This window comes from Astyanax mexicanus, chromosome 12 (assembly GCF_023375975.1).
Source record: "Astyanax mexicanus isolate ESR-SI-001 chromosome 12, AstMex3_surface, whole genome shotgun sequence".
Taxonomy (NCBI): domain Eukaryota; kingdom Metazoa; phylum Chordata; class Actinopteri; order Characiformes; family Acestrorhamphidae; genus Astyanax; species Astyanax mexicanus.
The window spans coordinates 47,638,927-47,657,224 of NC_064419.1; the positions used below are offsets into that span (position 1 = coordinate 47,638,927).

The window sequence follows — 18,298 nt, forward strand, 5'->3', positions numbered from 1 at the left end:
CCAGTATCATTTATTTGACTTTAATCCTGAATATATATAGAGATATATGGAGTGCATTATTATTAATATCATGACTGATCATTCTGGATCATTGAATTCTGTTATAAATCTGATAAAATTCATTTTTTGTATTTTTTTATATCTCAGTTAGTGGTGTGTCATATCACGTCGTGTGCAATAATAACGTAATTTTCATTGTTTTATCATATCACCAATAGTATCGTTATCACGAAAATACCATGAAATATCGTGATATTATTTTTCAGGGCCATATCACCCACCTCTACCATACACTCAGAAATAGTTATTGTGACAGGCCTATATAGAATGTAAACAAAAACTCATCCAAACTATGAAGAAAAACATACATATGGATTTAAAACAGGTGTGAAAACAGAGGTAGTATTAGGTAAAGTCACCTGGAATTCAGTCTTTCAGTTAACAGCTGTGCTGAACTCATCAAGAGTTAATTACTTGAATTTCTTGTCTCTTAATAAAGTGTTTGAGAGCATCAGTTAAAGTAAAGTAGTGAAGAGGTAGAGTTACAGGTATACAGTGAATAGTGAATATTTGAGTAATGTTCGAATCCAGATTATGAGAAGCAAGAACTACTCAACTAAATAAAGAAAAAAAACTTTAAAAAATGAAGGACAGTAAATTCAAAACATTTTAAATGCAGTCACAAAAAATCATATATATACACAGCTCTGGAAAAAATGAAAAGAGCGCTTCAGTTTCTGAATCAGTCTCTCTGATTTTGCTATTTATAGGTTTATGTTTGAGTAAAATGAACATTGTTGTTTTATTCTATAAACTACAGACAACATTTCTCCCAAATTCCAAATAAAAATAATCTCATTTAGAGCATTTATTTACAGAAAATGAGAAATGGCTGAAATAACAAAAAAGATGCAGAACTTTCAGACCTCAAATAATGCAAAAAAGGTCATAATCATAAAGTTTTAAGAGTTCAAAAAATATATATTTTTTCATGCATCTTGGCATCATGTTCTCCTCCACCAGTCTTACACGCTGCTTTTGGATAACTTTATGCTGCTTTACTCCTGGTGCAAAAATTCAAGCTCAGTTCAGTTTGGTGGTTTGATGGCTTGTGATCATCCATCTTCCTCTTGATTATATTCCAGAGGTTTTCAATTTGGTAAAAATCAAAGAAACTCATCATTTTTAGGTGGTCTCTTGTTTTTTAAACAATAATTAAACATTATTAATTATTATTAATCAGATTCTTTGTATTTTTACACACATTACACAAAATCTGTCATTTTTATGATTTATTAAAACTAAAGCTGGATTTTTCAAAGAACACTTTTACTTCTATTTTTACTTTAGCTATTTTTACAGACCATAGCAGTGTGGTCTGTGCATTTGGGTGGATGTTTTAAATAAAGCCACTTCAACCACAGATGCAAATCTCAGTCTCTGTTGTTTCCTTCTGTCGGCAGGTTGCCAAGTCCCTTCTGAAAGGGCGCCAGAGTTTTCCAACCAGGTGATGGACGAGGGACTGGGCCTGGAATCATCTGACCATGTTTATATTTTTGTTGGAGTCGTGGTTCTTTTGGTGTGTTTAGCTGGAGTTCTGCTTCTTCTGTGTAGATTTGCACTAAAGTACCAACAGAGACCGAAGTACACTCTAGTTCCAGTATGACCAGCAAGCGATTTGCACTTACTTACTTAGTTCCAGTAGTTTATATACTTGAAAACTCTTCATGTGTGATTTGGTGATTTGTTTGACGAAGCATTTTTTGAGTTACAGTTACTTTATCCTCTGGAAGGTAAGAATGGATCTGCATTTCAGTAATGTAAAATAAAATCATTTAGATTTAAAATTTAATAGAGTTGCATTGATTTTCTTTGGTGTTGTCACATAGGAGGGATGAGAGGAAATACATAAACACAGATATAATTTAATAAAATAAAGATAAAAAAGAAAAAAAGAACAGAAAGGAAACCTGTTAAAAGCAAAAAAAAAGGACAAGACAAAGTCATTGTAGTCCATAGGTAGAGCATGCTGGGAGTTAGAGTCTTTTAGGCTAACAGGGACTAGAGCAGGTGTGACATTAACATAATATTTTTCTGGCATTAATTAATCAAAATAAATGAATAAATGTTAATGTCAAAGCCATATATATATATATATATATATATATATATATATATTCAGTTAAAAATTTGAAACTCATATATTATATAGATGTATTAAACACAGAGTGATCTATTTTAAGCTTTTATTTCTTTTATTGTTCATAATTATGAAGCTTACAGCCAATGAAAACCCAAAAAATCAGTGTCTCAGAAAATTATAATATTATATTAAGGCCAATTGGTACTTTTGGCAGTGTGCCAAGTCCTGCTGGAAAATGAAATCTGCATCTCCATAAAAGTTGTCAGCAGAGGGAAGCGTATATATATATATGTATATATATATATATATATATATATATATATATATATATATATATATATATCTCCACCAGAGGGAGCTGCTTCTGCTCAATCAATGCGGTTCATTTTATAAGAAATCGACACCCAGCCCCTCTACTCCACACCACACCAAGGTGTGATCATCACACACATGATAGGACCTCACGATGCAGGAATGGATTTGGGGTAGGTAAACAGCTTAAACAAATCAAAGCATTCAATTATTTAATTATTTAGTATTATTTTGTTAATATTTTCTGTTTCATGTACTTAAAACTTGTGGATATGAAACAAATATGTTTTATTTTATCTGATAATCTGTCCTAATTATTGTCTGAGTGCTGTAACTACAGTGTACAGTGTAGTTACATTAAAGCTAGGCTGGCTAGTTAAATTAAAGCAAAGGTAGCTAGTTAAATTTTGGCTTGTCTGAAAACCACGGGTACATTTTTGCTCAATCTTCAAACTGAAAATGTAACAATTATGATTTAAGGAGAGGGAGGGTATTTTCAGCAGGTTACAACTGAGACACAGCACATTTACAGGAACTGTTGTATGTGGTGATTCACTCACACTGACCATAGCTAATGCTTTTTTTCTTGCAATTATTTAAAATGATTTTAAAAATGTAATACATTATTAGCAATATAATAAAAATCAAATATAATATAATATAATAATATTCGTATGCCCTTACCCACAAAATTAATGATAAATCACAAAGTAAAATTAATAGACTGTATAAGTGTAATACACCTAAATATAAGATTTTGGGCTAGGTCTGTGTAATGTATGTAGCATTTGGGCAAAAAAAAATGTAATAACTTGTCAATCTTTGTTACATTAAAATTTTTAATATGCAAACATGAATATGACTGCTTTATTTAAGTAATTGTAGATGATGTAAATGTAAATGTATTTTGTTTATTGGGTTTGTAACTGTGGACCTTTATTGGCACATTCAGGATGTATTTTAAACCATGGTACGCTTTTGTCTCTTTTGTGAAATGCTTAACTAAGAAAGACACTAATAAATACAAAAAAAGCATTTGGTCTAAAAAAATATTGCAGTTTAGCAGTTTAGAGATTTTGTCTTTATTGTGGTATGTTTTTATATTTACCAATATATAGACATAAATGGTCCATGCATAAATTGTCATATATTAAACAATAGATGTCATTTTTTCCATATATGAAAACGTATTATTTAATATATTGCACTATATTTTCCAATATATTGCCATTTATTATGTTTCATAAGGGATATTAGTTACATAGCACCAGAAAGTAAACAAATATACCAAATAATTCCTAAATATACTAAATTGTTCCAAATATATCAAATTATTCCCAAATATTCTAAATTATTCCTAAATATATAGAATTATTAAGATATATCAAATTATTCCCAAGAGTACAAGCCTTTTATTCTGAACTAATTAAGAACTAATACAGCCATTATTAATCATTTCTACATAACAGACCACTAATTAAGCACCAATAACACTTACACAGAATGAAGCCAAATAAGTAATTAACTAATAACTAATTTTGGCTTTGTTAAGCAAATAATAAGACATTAATAAGCGCCTAATTTGTGTTCCTTAAAATAAAGTGTTACCGTGTTTGTGAATTTTTTTATATAAAAATGAGGAAGGAAAATGGTAAGGAAATTACTTTTTATGGTAATTGGGTGGAATTTGCTTTGGAAACTCAGCTTTGGCAGCTCAGATAAAAAATGCAATTTTTTTCATGATCATATATATATATATATAAATATATATAAACAAAATACTAATAATTTTATTGCACAGGAAGAAAGTCAGTAATTTACAGATTTTTTTTGTGTGTTTTTGCATTTTTGTCATGCTTACATTTATCATATTATCAAACAAACTTTAATATCAGACAAATATAACCTGAGAAATGATGATTTAATTTATTATGGGAAAAAAACATTCCAAACCAATCAAGCTCTTTGTGAAAAAGTGTTTGCCAGCCCTCCATATAAAATAACAATGATTAATCACACTTCTTGGAAAGTTGAGTTCAATTCATTGCTAACCACATCCAGGCCTGATTTTACTGCCAGACCTGTAGAATTAAGAAGTCACTTAAAATAGATAAAATATCTCCTTTAAAAGCAGCACATTATTGTTATTATACCCCCATCTGAAGAATCTGATCATCTATCAGTCTGTAAAAGGTTATAAAGTAATTTCTAAAGCTTTGAGACTCCAGAGAACCACAGTGATTCACTATTATTCACTAATGGAGAAAAAAACAAAACAAATGGAACACTGGTGAACCTTCCCAGGAGTGACCGGCCGACCAAACAAAATTACTCCAAAAGGGCATGAAGAACTCATCCAGGAGATCCTAAAAGAACCCAGAACAACATTTAAACATTTAAAGAACTGCAGGATCTCAATCACCTCAGTTAAGATCAGTTTATGTTAATGATTCAATAATAAGAATAAAGACACTGGGTGTAAATGGTCTCCATGGAAGAATTCAAAGATAAAAAACACTGCTGATTAAAAACAGAAGAACACAACCACCCGTCTCACATTTACCCACTAACATCCTGATGATCTCCAGAACTTTGGGTAAATATTCTTTATAGGACTGACGAGACAAAAGTGGAGCTTTTTGGAAGTCCATCTGTTACATCTGGCCTAAAACTATAAACTAACACATAATTTCAGTAAAAGAACATCATACTGAATGTAGTAAAACATAAAACATGGTGGTGGTAGTGTGTGAGTGTGTGTGATGGTCTGGGGCTGCTGGACTTTAACTTGCTGTAATAGATGGAAGCAGGAATTCAGCTGTTTACAAGACAATCCTGAAGGAGAATCAGAATCCGTCCATCTGTTCGTGACCTCAAGCTCAGGAGTGCTTGGGTTCTGCAGCAGGACAATGACCCAAAGCTCACAAACAAGTTCACCTCTAAATGGCTTAAGAAAAACTAAACTAAATGAAGGTTTAGGAGGGTCTGGTTAAAGTCTGATTGATTGAGATGCTGTGGATGATCTTAAACAGGATGTTTATGCTGGAAAATTATCCAATGTGTCTAAATTAAAAAATATATTTTTGTAAAGAAGAATGGAACTAAATTCCTCCACAGAGATTAAGTGAAAGACTCCAGTTATTACCAGTTATTGAAAAGCTTGATTGCAGTTGTTGCTGCCAAGAGTGGCACAACTAAGTTTTAGATTTAAGGGTGAAAATAAGGAGGAGAATAATACAGTATACTGAGAATCAACTGAATTACAGTTTGTAATTATTATAGAACTAAAACGTTTTTAAAGGGTTTTTTTTACACCATTTACAGAAACGACTTTTTAGGGACTTTCTGTTTTTCAGTAGAAGGTAGAGGAAAGTGTTTGTTGATTGGCCAGAGTTTTTGCATGAGCTTATGACCACAGTTTATAGGAAACTCTGCGTTTTTTTCGGTGAAGAGGAAGCCTCAAAAAGCCCTGAACAGGTTGTGGTCACCTCAGTTCTGTTTTTACCTTTAGTATGTATGTTTAGGAGGATCATTTATACACAGTGTGACCCCATATCCACATATCACTTATTGCAGGTGCACGGTTACTATTATTCAGATTAAATCTGGATTAAGTCTCACATAAAAATCACAAAAAAAAATCGCACTTGTTCTTCTTAAGATGCAATCTTTTATACTGGATAATTATATAAAGGTAATTAAAAGAATGAATGCAAGAAAGAAAGTTAAAATGCAATTATATTTATATTAGTGGTGTCAGTTAAAATACTAGTATATACTTGTATGTTTGAGGGGAGATAAAGCTAATGTGGGGCGCTGGAATAAAGAATGCATTCTTTTTTTTTACTTTATTGTAAACATCTCTGCTTGGTTGTAAGTATTTCTGAATTAGAACTTAATTTGCTAGTATAAAAGTATAAACATCTCAGGAAGTGTTTGCTATTATTGCACACATGCTCACAATAAATGGAGGGGGGTGACCATTTAAATGGCCTGGTGAAAATATGTTATGTGTAAAAAAATAAAAACGCGCATTAATGCTTCAACATTGACAGCCCTAGTATAAACACAAAGCCAGTGCGCATTTAAAATATATATAATCCAAACACTCAAACCCTATTAGGAAGCAAAAGCAAGCAAAAATACGCATGAATTCCGATTTGACCGTTTACATTCATGTCGCTTGTCCATGGAATCGGATACGTGTCTGAAAGTGACTCAAATCTGATTGGAAAGTCACTTTAGCCTGGTAATGTAAACATAGCCTGAAATCTGTACAGTTGCAAGAAAAAGTATGTGAAATTCTTTTGGGATTACTTGATTTCTTTGATTTCTGCATAAATTGGTCATTAAATGTGTTCTGATCTTTAAGTCACAACAATAGACAAACACAGTCTGCTTAAACTTAAACCACACAAAACATTATATATATGTTTGCATGGTTTTATTGAACACAACATGTTAATATTCACAGTGAGAGTAAATAAAAGTATGTGAATCTTTGGGTTTAATAACTGGTTGATCCTCTTTTAGCAGCAAAAACCTCAACCAATCGTTTCCTGTAGCTGCAGATCAGACCTGCAGAATGGTCAGGAGGAATTCTGGATCATTCCTCTTCACTAAACTGTTTCAGTTCAGCTATAATATTATGGGATATCTGGTGTGAATCTCTCTCTTGAGGTCATGATGCTGCAGCATCTCAATTGGGTTCAGGAGGCCAGGACTCCCCAGAAGACGTATTTCTTTATTTTCTTCTGTTGAAGTCGTTCGTTTGTTGATTTACTTCTATGTTTTGGGTCGTTGTCCTGTTGCGTCATCCATCCTCTGTTGAGCCATCCATCCATCCTCTGCTGTGCTCTTGCAGTCATCTTTACAGGACGACCACACCTGGGGCGGGTAGCCTGGGCAAACAGCACCAGAGAGCGGGTTGTTTGGACTTTAGCATAGCTAGCTAGCTAACTCTTCTGCTGTCCTTCTTTCTCCACCCTCCTCCGGCTGTTGGAGGTGCTCCAGTCTGCAGCAATACATACTTGGAGATATCAGCCAATAACATTCGCTGAGGGACGTGACCCCAACCCCGCCCCCAAACTGTCAAAACCACCCCTTTCTACATTCAAGAGCAAAAAACTAACCTGGGCAAAAACAACATAGAGGAGAACTGTGAACTCGAAAGGAAAGAAAAAACACTCACGAAAAGAAAAATGAAGCTCAAGAGCGATATTTTATTCAGTGTGCACACAATTCCCCTTTTTTTAGCTCACGAGAGAAATTAATTTACACACATATTTTTGGTATTTTTGCGCCCCCAACTTTTGACATTGATGTGACGCCATACAGGACCAAGGGGGTAAAATAGGATTGGGCCAATATGTACAAAAGTTCCAGGGGTATGAATACTTTTGCAATCCAGTCTGAAGTAGATTTTGTTTTTTAGTTTTTTTTGTATCATCTCTCTCACCAAACACAAAATCTACTCTTTATCGTTTTTTTTATAGCGTGCTTTCTGATGGTCGCTTTGCATTGTGGGACACTGGAGGGCATGGACCATTTTAAAGTAAGCTGCAACGATGACGTCATCCTGCCCTGCAGAGTAAGAGACCAAACTGAAAAGTATCGCTACGTCGTCTGGTACAGAGACAACTCCGCCATCATTAAGCGTAAGAACAATGACCTGACGCTGTTTAATAACTCCACCGCCTCTCTGGGGGTGAAAGAGTCGCTGGTGCTGTGGCGGGTGAAGCCCTACGACTCTGGAAAATACCAGTGTTTCCTGGCAGCGGATATCGGCGCTAAAGACGCGAAGTCTCAGGTCACGCTCACTGTGTCGGGTATGTAGGTGTTCACTATTATTTACTCTTCGACTGAACTTTAAAGGAGAACTCTGGTGTAAAATGGACTTTTGCTGTAGTAAAACATAATAAAAAATTCTTATCTTTGATGAACAGCACACCTCCGTTCTCCCACAGCGTTCAGAGGTCTAGAAATTTTAACAGTTTATCCAAACACCATTCAGACTGTTATCCAGCTCAAAGTAGCTCTACTTTGCCTCCTTGCTAGAATCTGGAGAGCCCTGACATTTAAAACGAGGCATTAATAACTTAAAAAAGTGCAGAAGAAGCTTATTTAAAACCACTGCTTACATCCTACAATGCTACTAGCTTCAGCTCCGAGCGCCACCATCACTGTACTGATAATGTCATAGACATAGACATATATATGCATATACTCTGTATAGTGTAGCAGACGGTGCCAGGAGGCATATATGTATATGACATTATCAGTACAAATATGGGAGCAATATTTATCAAAGCAAATTATGCCCCATGTCACCCAGTCTGAAGGGTTTTTGGACAAAATGTTAATATTTCTGGATCTCTGAACGCTGTAGGAGAACAGAGGTGTGCTATGCATCAAAAGTAAGTACTTTTTTATCATGTTTTACTACAACAAAAGTCTATTTTACACCAGAGTTCTCCTTTAAAGTTGAGAATGAGTCACTAACACTAGCTGTAGGTTTCTATTTGACCCAGTGACTGTAAATAGTTGTATGTAGTGGTTAAATTCCCTTCTGTTCTTCAGTAATGAAACCAAAACTGTCCTTCACATTGTCAAATTAACAATGAGCCAATGAGCAATGAGTCAGCCACCTCAGTAAAGACCAGAGTTTACCTGATAAACCTGCTCCCTTCCCCCAGAACAGTTGTCTCAGACTGCCTTCATTGAGTTTACAGTGCAGCTTAAATCATCAGTAGCAGAGCAGATTTACCCCTGGATTACCAGGCTGTCTGGTTTGTTCAGTAATTTTATTGCAAGATTATTTATTACTTTTATAGTGAAAGTTTCTGTTCTGATGTAGTCGACCTCCAGACCTAACCCCTATAGATCTGCTAAAGAGGACACTGAAGGGAGTAACCCCCCTTCCCTATTTTTTGGAGGAAATATGGCAAAGCATTTAAAGGAAATTTAACCCTTTCGGACCATCATGTTTTTCTGGAGCACATAAAACTATTTGAGAGCTGTTGTCCATCAGAATAGACCATGAACCAGCTAATAAACAAGTTTATAAACCATTGAAACCACTGGAAAAGCACTAGTAAACCAGTAGTACTAGAGACACTGAGTAATAGCAAAGTAACAGCTAAAGAACCTGCTAAAATAACAGTATATTTTTTACTGTTTAGGGATGGATTGTGAAATAAAAAGGTTAATATGAAATATAAAATATTAAACACAGGCTTCCAATGTAATGGAAATAAATAAACTATTAAATATTTCTCTAAAAAAAGATTGATTGATTTTACCAAATTGAAAGCCATCAAACCAAACTGAACCGCTTGAATTTTTGCACCAGGAGTAAAGCAGCATAAAGTTATCCAAAAGCAGTGTGTAAGACTGGTGGAGGAGAACATGATGCCAAGATGCATGAAAAAAACTGTGATTAAAAAACCAACCAGGGCTATATCACCAAATACTGATTTCTGAACTCTTAAAACTTTATGAATATGAACTTGTTTTCTTTGCATTATTTGAGGTCTGAAAGCTCTGCATCTTTTTTTGTTGTTATTTCAGACATTTCTCATTTTCTGCAAATAAATACTATAAATGAGAATATTTTTATTTGTAATTTGGGAGAAATGTTGTCTGTAGTTTATAGAATAAAACAACAATGTTCATTTTACTCAAACATAAACCTATAAATAGTAAAATCAGAGAAACTGAAGTGATCTCTCAATTTTTTATTAATAATATTGTATTTCATATAAAAATATGTTGTGCACAAATTTTGCATCTGGCTGAATATAACATATATAAAGTCATGTAATATTTATTCAATAATTCCTTTTCCTCCAAATCATAAATCCATTCAGAACAGTCACTGCAGGTGTTGTATTCTCTCGTTTTCAGAATGCATGGTCCCAACCCCGCCCCCCACTGTGGACCCCTTATCTATGTGTCCGGTGAACATACTGGAGATCTCCTCTCTGTTGGCGCTCCTGCCGTTTTCTCTCTTCTGCCTGGTTAAAGTCGGTCTGTGCTTCATCGCTTTACTCGTGAGTAATAGTGCTCCAGTTCCTCACCTCCTCTCATATATTCATATGTTTGGATGATGTGTCACTCACTTGCACTCAAAAAATATGTGCCAGTTTTATTTAAAACATAGTGCAACATTTCTGCAGCCTTATATTTAACTATAACCACAGAGCACAATTTTAAACTGCCATTATTTAAAAACAAGGCTGCAAAAATGTTGTGGCATATTTTAAAGTATAATCTACAAATTATGTTATTTGGTTATTTCTACTAAACATCTTAAAATGACATTTAGTCTGAGTTTTAAAACATGCCTTTATTTAAAAAAAATGTGTTGGCATCATCAGCTTGGAGAATCAGGCTAGCAGCATTAGCAACTCCCACAACTGGGCTTGGAGAGTAAAGCTAGCACCATTAGCAATGCCAATGACTGGGCTTGGAGCATAGAGGTAGCATCAATAGCAACGCCAACGACTGTGTTTGGAGCAGAGAACTAGCATGATTAGCAACGCCAATGACTGGGCTTTGAGCATAGAGTTAGCATCATTAGCAACGCCAATGACTATGTTTGAAGCGGAGAGCCAGCATGATTAGCAACGCCAATGACTATGTTTGAAGCGGAGAGCCAGCATGATTAGCAACGCCAATGACTATGTTTGAAGCGAAGAGCTGGCATGATTAAAGCATTTGAGCATCAAGCTAGCAGCATCAGCAAAGGTGGTAACTGGAATTGGAGCGTAAAGCTAGCAGCATTAGCAATGTCTTGGAGTGACAAGCTAGCGAACACCATTAGCGATGTGAGCAACCAAGCTTGCAGTGGCGAACTAGCAGCACTATCGCTGGCAGTGATCCAGCTTGGAGCATCCATTTGCGACATCTGCGACAGTGGGGACAAGGCTTGGACCAATGAGCACCCTTAGTCGCACCATAGACCAGGCTTGGATTTTCGAGCTAGCACCATTACCAACGCCACCAACGCCACCATTATTGGCCAGGCTAGCCAACAGTGATAAATTAGGCTCTGTGCTGAAGCTAGCTAATGGCTAGCTGCTGAATTCATTGGGCAATTACACATTAGAGCTAGCTTGGTCACTAGTTAGATATTTGCCTAATCAATTCAGCAGCTGTCTGTTACCACGACTAACACCTCATACACCACCACCATGCTAATCACTGCTAATCACTGCTAATCATTGCAGTGCTGAGAATAACCACACACCACCCAAATAATAATAATAATAATAATAATAATAATAATAATAATGATAATAATAATAATAATAATAATAATAATAATAATAATAATAATAATAATAATAGACAATATTGAAGAACAGCGTGAAAGAAGGAGGAGAAAAGTGGAAGTGAAAGCTTTAAGACTGGCCTGGCCAATTTTCAGACCTGAACCCTGTAGATCATGCAGCATTTCACCTGCTAAAGAGGAGACTGAAGGGAGTAAACCCCCCCCCCTTCCTGAAAACCTTTTTTATCTTGCTTTACAAGATAAAAGTGTTGGTTCAGATTAAATTTGCTAAGATCTTATATACTGTATATCAGATCCATTCTAACATTAAATTGTGTGTATTTTAGTATTGCCTTGTATATCTACTTCTAATTGTGTTTTTTCTGGTCAGAATTGATAGTTTTATTGCCAAAATACTGTCAAACAGTGATTCTTTCTTCAGCACATTCAGCAATAACATAAGAAACGAGATGCTGTTAACCTCCTGCAGCATCCTGCCCATTGTGCTCAGTCTGTATAGGTGTTATATATATATGTGTGTGTGTGTGTGTGTGTTTAGGTGTCATATGTGTTTGGTTGTTTTGTTATAATCATTTCCTGACAAGGCTTTTATGCTTAGGTATGCAAGAAAGTGAGAGGAAGACGAGGAAGTGGCAGTACGAGCCGACAACCCAGCCACAAATATACACAGCAAATGAACCCCAGACCAAGCAAACGCAGATAATTATATATATTCCATATATATATATATATATCTATATCCTATATGTATATTCTATATCAATATTCTATATATACTAGTGCATCTCATAAAATTAGAATATCATTGAAATGTCACTTTATTTCAGTAATTCAGCTTAAAATTTTAAACTGGTACATTATATAGATGTATTAAACACACAGAGTGATCTATTTTAAGCGTTTATTTGTTTATTGTTGATTATTGATTTTGGCTTACAGCCAATGAAAACCCAAAAATCAGTGTTTCTGAAAATTTGAATATTATATAAGACCAATTGGTACTTCCTCTAAAGTCAGTGCAGTTTTGTTTCCCCTTACAGCAAATCTTACAGCACTTCATGCTTCCCTCTGCTGGAAATGTTTATGGAGATGCGGATTTCATTTTCCAGCAGGACTTGTCACACTGCCCACACTGCCAAACGTACCAATTTATCATATATAATATTCTAATTTTCTCAGACACTGATTTTTGGGATTTTATTGGCTGTAATCTTCATAATCATCAACAATAAAATAAATAAACATTTAAAATAGATCACCCTGTGTTTAATACATATATATAATATATATGAGTTTCACATTTTGAACAGAATGACTAAAATAAAGTAACTTTTCAATGATATTCTAATTTGTTAAGAAGCATTATTATGTCTGCATTTCCCCTTTTGTTCTGCGTTTCCCTGTTTTGGTTCCACTGTAAAATAAAAGTGAATTGTTTATGAATGGTTTATAAATAGTTTATTAATGTTTATTATACATAATGTAAATGCTTTAAAGATCATTAACAACCAGTTAAACCATTACTGTTCTATCAATTCATGTCACACTCATTAAAATGTCAATAATAAAGGTAAATAATGCAGATTTCAGTTTTGTTAATTTAATATGTGAATGTACATCACATTTTCATTACTTATTAAAAAAATGAATATATTCTCTGTAATATGTCGCCTGAAGCATCATTTTCCCACAGTGATGCACTGCTGTGCAGGACCTGCGCTGGGGCTGCTGTGGTATCCTGTTTATAGATAAACTGTAGTGTAGAAATTGATGGTTATCATACTGAGTAAAACCAGTACTGGAAAAATTATCCAGCTGTGACAAGTGAAGAATCTCACCAATGTGTTACTATTTTCAGAGTTTAAAAAGACAAAAAATAATTTAAAAAAATTAGTTAATTGAGCAATCAGCTCATTAATTAATAATAATAAAAAATTAAAAGAGGTTTTCCTCATTTGCAGCTTCATTATTTATTTATTTCTACCTCACTCTCACTATACCATACTCTACCTCACCTTTCTGTACCCCACTCTACTCTCTCTACCTTGCTCTACCTCACTTTACCCCACTGTACCCTACTTTCCCTTGCTCTACACCCACTCTACCTCACTCTGTCTCTACCCAAATGTACCTCATTCTGTATCCCCCTACCTCGTTTTACCCCACTGTGCCCTACTATACTTCCTCTATCTAATCTATTTTCTTAGCTCTAACCCACACTACTTAACCTCTACCACGATGTACTTCACTCTACCTCACGCTTCCTTGCTTGACCCCACTGTACCTCATTCAATATGCACTCTATCTCATTCTACCTCCCCTCTACCTCACTCCCACTTTACCCCACTCTACCTCACCCACCTTTCTATACCTCACTCTACCTCCCCTCTACCTCACTTTACCCCATACCTCACCCACCTTCCTATACCTCACTCTACCTCCCCTCTACCTCACTTTACCCCACTATACCTCACCCACCTTCCTATACCTCACTCTACCTCCCCTCTACCTCACTTTACCCCGCTGTACCTCACCCACCTTTCTATTCCTCAGTCTACCTCCCCTCTACCTCACTTTACCCCGCTGTACCTCATCCACCTTCCTATACCTCACTCTACCTCCCCTCTACCTCCCTTTACCCCACTATACCTCACCCACCTTCCTATACCTCACTCTACCTCCCCTCAACCCACTGTACCTCACCCATCTTCCTATACCTCACTGTACCTCACCCATCTTCCTATACCTCACTGTACCTCACCCATCTTCCTATACCTCACTCTACCTCCCCTCTACCTCACTTTACCCCACTGTACCTCACCCACCTTACTATACCTTACTCTACCTCCTCTCTACCTCACTTTACCCCGCTGTACCTCACCCACCTTCCTATACCTCACTCTACCTCCCCTCAACCCACTGTACCTCACCCACCTTCCTATACCTTACTCTACCTCCCCTCAACCCACTGTACCTCACCCATCTTCCTATACCTCACTCTACCTCCACTCTACCTCACTTTACCCCACTGTACCTCACCCACCTTCCTATACCTCACTCTACCTCCACTCTACCTCACTTTACCCCACTCTACTTTTTTGTATATCCCCTTTTCCTCGCTTTATCTCACTGTATTCTACTTGCTCTACCTCACTTTTTCTGGCTCTGCCTCACTTTACCTTTCTTTTTCTTGCTTTACCCAAAAGTACCTCATTCTGTGTCACCTCTACCTTGCTCTACCTCACTTTACGTCACTGTACCTTATTGTATATCCCCTCTACCTCACTTTATCTTACTGCACTCTACTCTACCTCATTTGTCCTTGCTCTACCCCCACTCTACCTCACTCTATCTTGTTATACCCCAGTCTACCTCTCTCTTTCTTGCTTTATGCTAATGTACTTCATTCTGTATCTCCTCTACCTCACTTTACATCACTATACTCTACACTCTACTTGCTCTACCTCACTTTTCCTTGTTCTGTCCCACTCTATCTAACCTCTACCTCGATTTACCTCACTCTTACTTGCTTTACCCCATTGTACCTCATTCTATATCATCGCTATCTCACTCTACCTCACACTACCTTGCTCTACCTCACTCTACCTCACACTACCTTGCTCTACCTCACTCTACCTTGTTCTACCTCACTTTACCTTACTCTACCTCACACTACCTTGCTCTACCTCACACTACCTTGTTCTACCTCACTCTACCTCACACTACCTTGCTCTACCTCACACTACCTTGCTCTACCTCACACTACCTTGTTCTACCTCACTCTACCTCACTCTACCTCACACTACCTTGTTCTACCTCACTCTACCTTACTCTACCTCACACTACCTTGCTCTACCTCACTCTACCTCACACTACCTTGCTCTACCTCACACTACCTTGTTCTACCTTACTCTACCTCACACTACCTTGTTCTACCTCACCTTATCTCAACCCTACCTTGCTCTACCTCACTCTACCTCACACTACCTTGCTCTACCTCACACTACCTTGTTCTACCTTACTCTACCTCACACTTCCTTGCTCTACCTCACAATACCTTGTTCTGTATTCCCTCTACCTCGCTTTACATCACTTTACCCTTCACTCTACTTGCTCTACCTCACTCTTCCTTGCACTACCCCACTCTACCAACGCTCTACTTTAATTTACCTCACTCTACCTCCCCTCTACCTTGCTCTACCTCGCTCTCTTGCTCTCCCCCACTTTACCTAACCTCTACCTCCATTTACTTTGCTTAACCTCACTCTTCCTTGCTTTACCTCACTGTACCTCATTCTATATTCACTCTACCTCACTCTTCCGCACAGTGCCTTGCCCTACCTCGTTCTACTTACTCTCTACCTCACTTAACATAACTCTGATTCACTCTACCTCTCTCCACCTTGCTTTACTCTACTTCACTTTACCTCACCAGAACTCATGTTGCTACTTGTTCCTGTATTAAATAAAACTTTTTATTTGTTAAAATATTGATTAAAAGTTGTCCCAAAGAAAAAAAACAAATTTTGTGTATTTCACAGAATCAGAATTTCAGTAAACAGTGCATTTAACAAGAAAATGAATTTAAATACACTAGTGCAGATTAAGATCATTTGATAATGTCATTTAAACCATATAAACATTGTGTTCCTGGAATCTTCTATAAGTCAAGTCAAGTCAAGAGGCTTTTATTGTCATTACATCTGAGTACAGGTACACAGTGTGATGAAATTACGTTCCTCCGGAACCATGGTGCAACATAGAACAACAAGCAATAGACAACATAAAGTGCAGGAGTGACGACAGTGCAACATAAAATTATAAAATTATAACACTAAATAACAATAAATACAATAAATACAAAAGACGAGACAATTTAAAGACAGGACAGTGCAGTACCGATACGGTATAATAAAGTGTATAGTGGGGATAAGGTGCAGAGATGTGTAACATACTGTAACATATAGAACATATATAATCACAGCAGTTACTGAGGTAGAGTTTATAGTTTTTAAGAGTGCAGCAAATAAAGTCATGTCAGCCTCTGTGTGCTGACTGGGTGTGTGTGTGGGTGAAGTTCAGTTCTTGTGAGTGTAAAGGGGGGGGGGGTGTACAGTTTAGTTTTGTGTAAAGGGGGGGGGGTGTGCAGTTTAGTTTTGTGCGAGTGTGTTGGGTGAGTGGTGGGTGGGGTGGGGGTTCAGTTCTGTCTCTGTGCGTTGAGAAGTCTGACTGCCTGGTGGATGAAGCTGTTGCAGAGTCTAGTAGTGGAGGCTCGGATGCTCCTGTATCTTCTGCCGGACGGCATCAGACTGAAGAGTCCGTGTGAGGGATGGGTGGGGTCATTCACAATGCTGGTGGCTTTGCGGATGCAGCGTGTGGTGTAGATCTCAGTGATGGAGGGAAGAGAGACTCCGATGATTTTCTCAGCTGTCCGCACTATCCGCTGTAGGGTCTTGCGGTCTGAGGTGTTGCAATTCCCAAACCAGACGGTAATGCAGGTGCTCAGGATGCTTTCTACAGTGCCTCTGTAGAACATGGGAAAACATACAAAAACACAATGACTTTTGTCCAATCTATAAAAGTACCTGATTTCTATTTTTAGGTTACGTCGTTTTGCAGCAGAGGGCAGGAAATAAATAACATTACATATTATCTACCATCACCTCCCACTCTAAACCCCAATATGTGTCAATATGTACGTATGTATATATTTCCGATAACTGCCTATGTGTGGGTATGGAAAGTTTCCAGGACGTATATTTCAGTAATAGATATGTTTATGTAATATATTTTCTCATATTTAACTTTTGTACAACAGACAGACAGACAGACAGACTAGGGGGGGGGGGGGGGATGATACCACAAGAAACAGTAAGAAACATTAAACTATAATAGGTGCTCATTGAGGATTAAACAAATAACTATAAGATAAGATATAATAAAATATAAATAAAATAAAATAAAAATCTCATCTACTACAGTAGTCAAAGAATATGGTATCACTTTATAATAAGACTACCTTTATAATGGCTTTATTAATATTTATTAATTAGGTTGTGAATACTTTAAAACCCATTAATAAGCAGTAAATAAATATATAACAACACAAATAAAAAAGGCAACAGTGAGCTGATTTGCAAAATATTGATTCCACACTCATTTATTCTGTCAAATCTCATATTTTTCTAGATCCTGATCTTACTTTGTGTTTTCCATCAATCAGCATTTAAACCTGTCATATTAACACTGTATATTTGTAATTATATTTAACTATTTACTATACATTAAAATAAATTAACTTGAATTAAATGACTAAGTAAACAACGGATCACTTATACCTTTTCAACCCAATGTTGTAACTGCTTATCAAAGGTTTTCAAGCCATTTACAACCAAATAAATAATAATGAATAATCTAATTTATAAACTGTTTATAACCCCTTTATAAGGGTAGTCTTATTTTAAAGTGATATCAAGAATATATTGCGTCGCTGTCCAATAAAAAAACAAGTATCTCCAAACCAGCAACTTTACAGGAGAGAGAAAAAA

The 18,298-nt window shown here is 36.3% G+C and overlaps 1 protein-coding gene across 1 annotated transcript; it reads left to right on the top strand.

Moving 5' to 3' along the window:
- Positions 1 to 2,479: 2,479 nt before the first annotated feature.
- LOC111192748 (protein turtle homolog B) lies at positions 2,480 to 13,413 on the top strand. Its single transcript, XM_022670999.2, has 4 exons — positions 2,480 to 2,628; positions 7,951 to 8,283; positions 10,361 to 10,506; positions 12,349 to 13,413. Exons 1-4 carry the CDS (start codon positions 2,610 to 2,612, stop codon positions 12,451 to 12,453), a joined length of 603 nt encoding a protein of 200 aa, XP_022526720.2. The 5' UTR covers positions 2,480 to 2,609; the 3' UTR covers positions 12,454 to 13,413.
- Positions 13,414 to 18,298: the final 4,885 nt, after the last annotated feature.

Bases quoted from the DNA above. Each gene is read 5' to 3' on its own strand.
- LOC111192748 (XM_022670999.2), top strand. The intron at 8,284-10,360 runs GTATGTAGGTGT...TCTCGTTTTCAG, and splicing joins GGTCACGCTCACTGTGTCGG to AATGCATGGTCCCAACCCCG. The intron at 10,507-12,348 runs GTGAGTAATAGT...TTTTATGCTTAG, and splicing joins TGTGCTTCATCGCTTTACTC to GTATGCAAGAAAGTGAGAGG.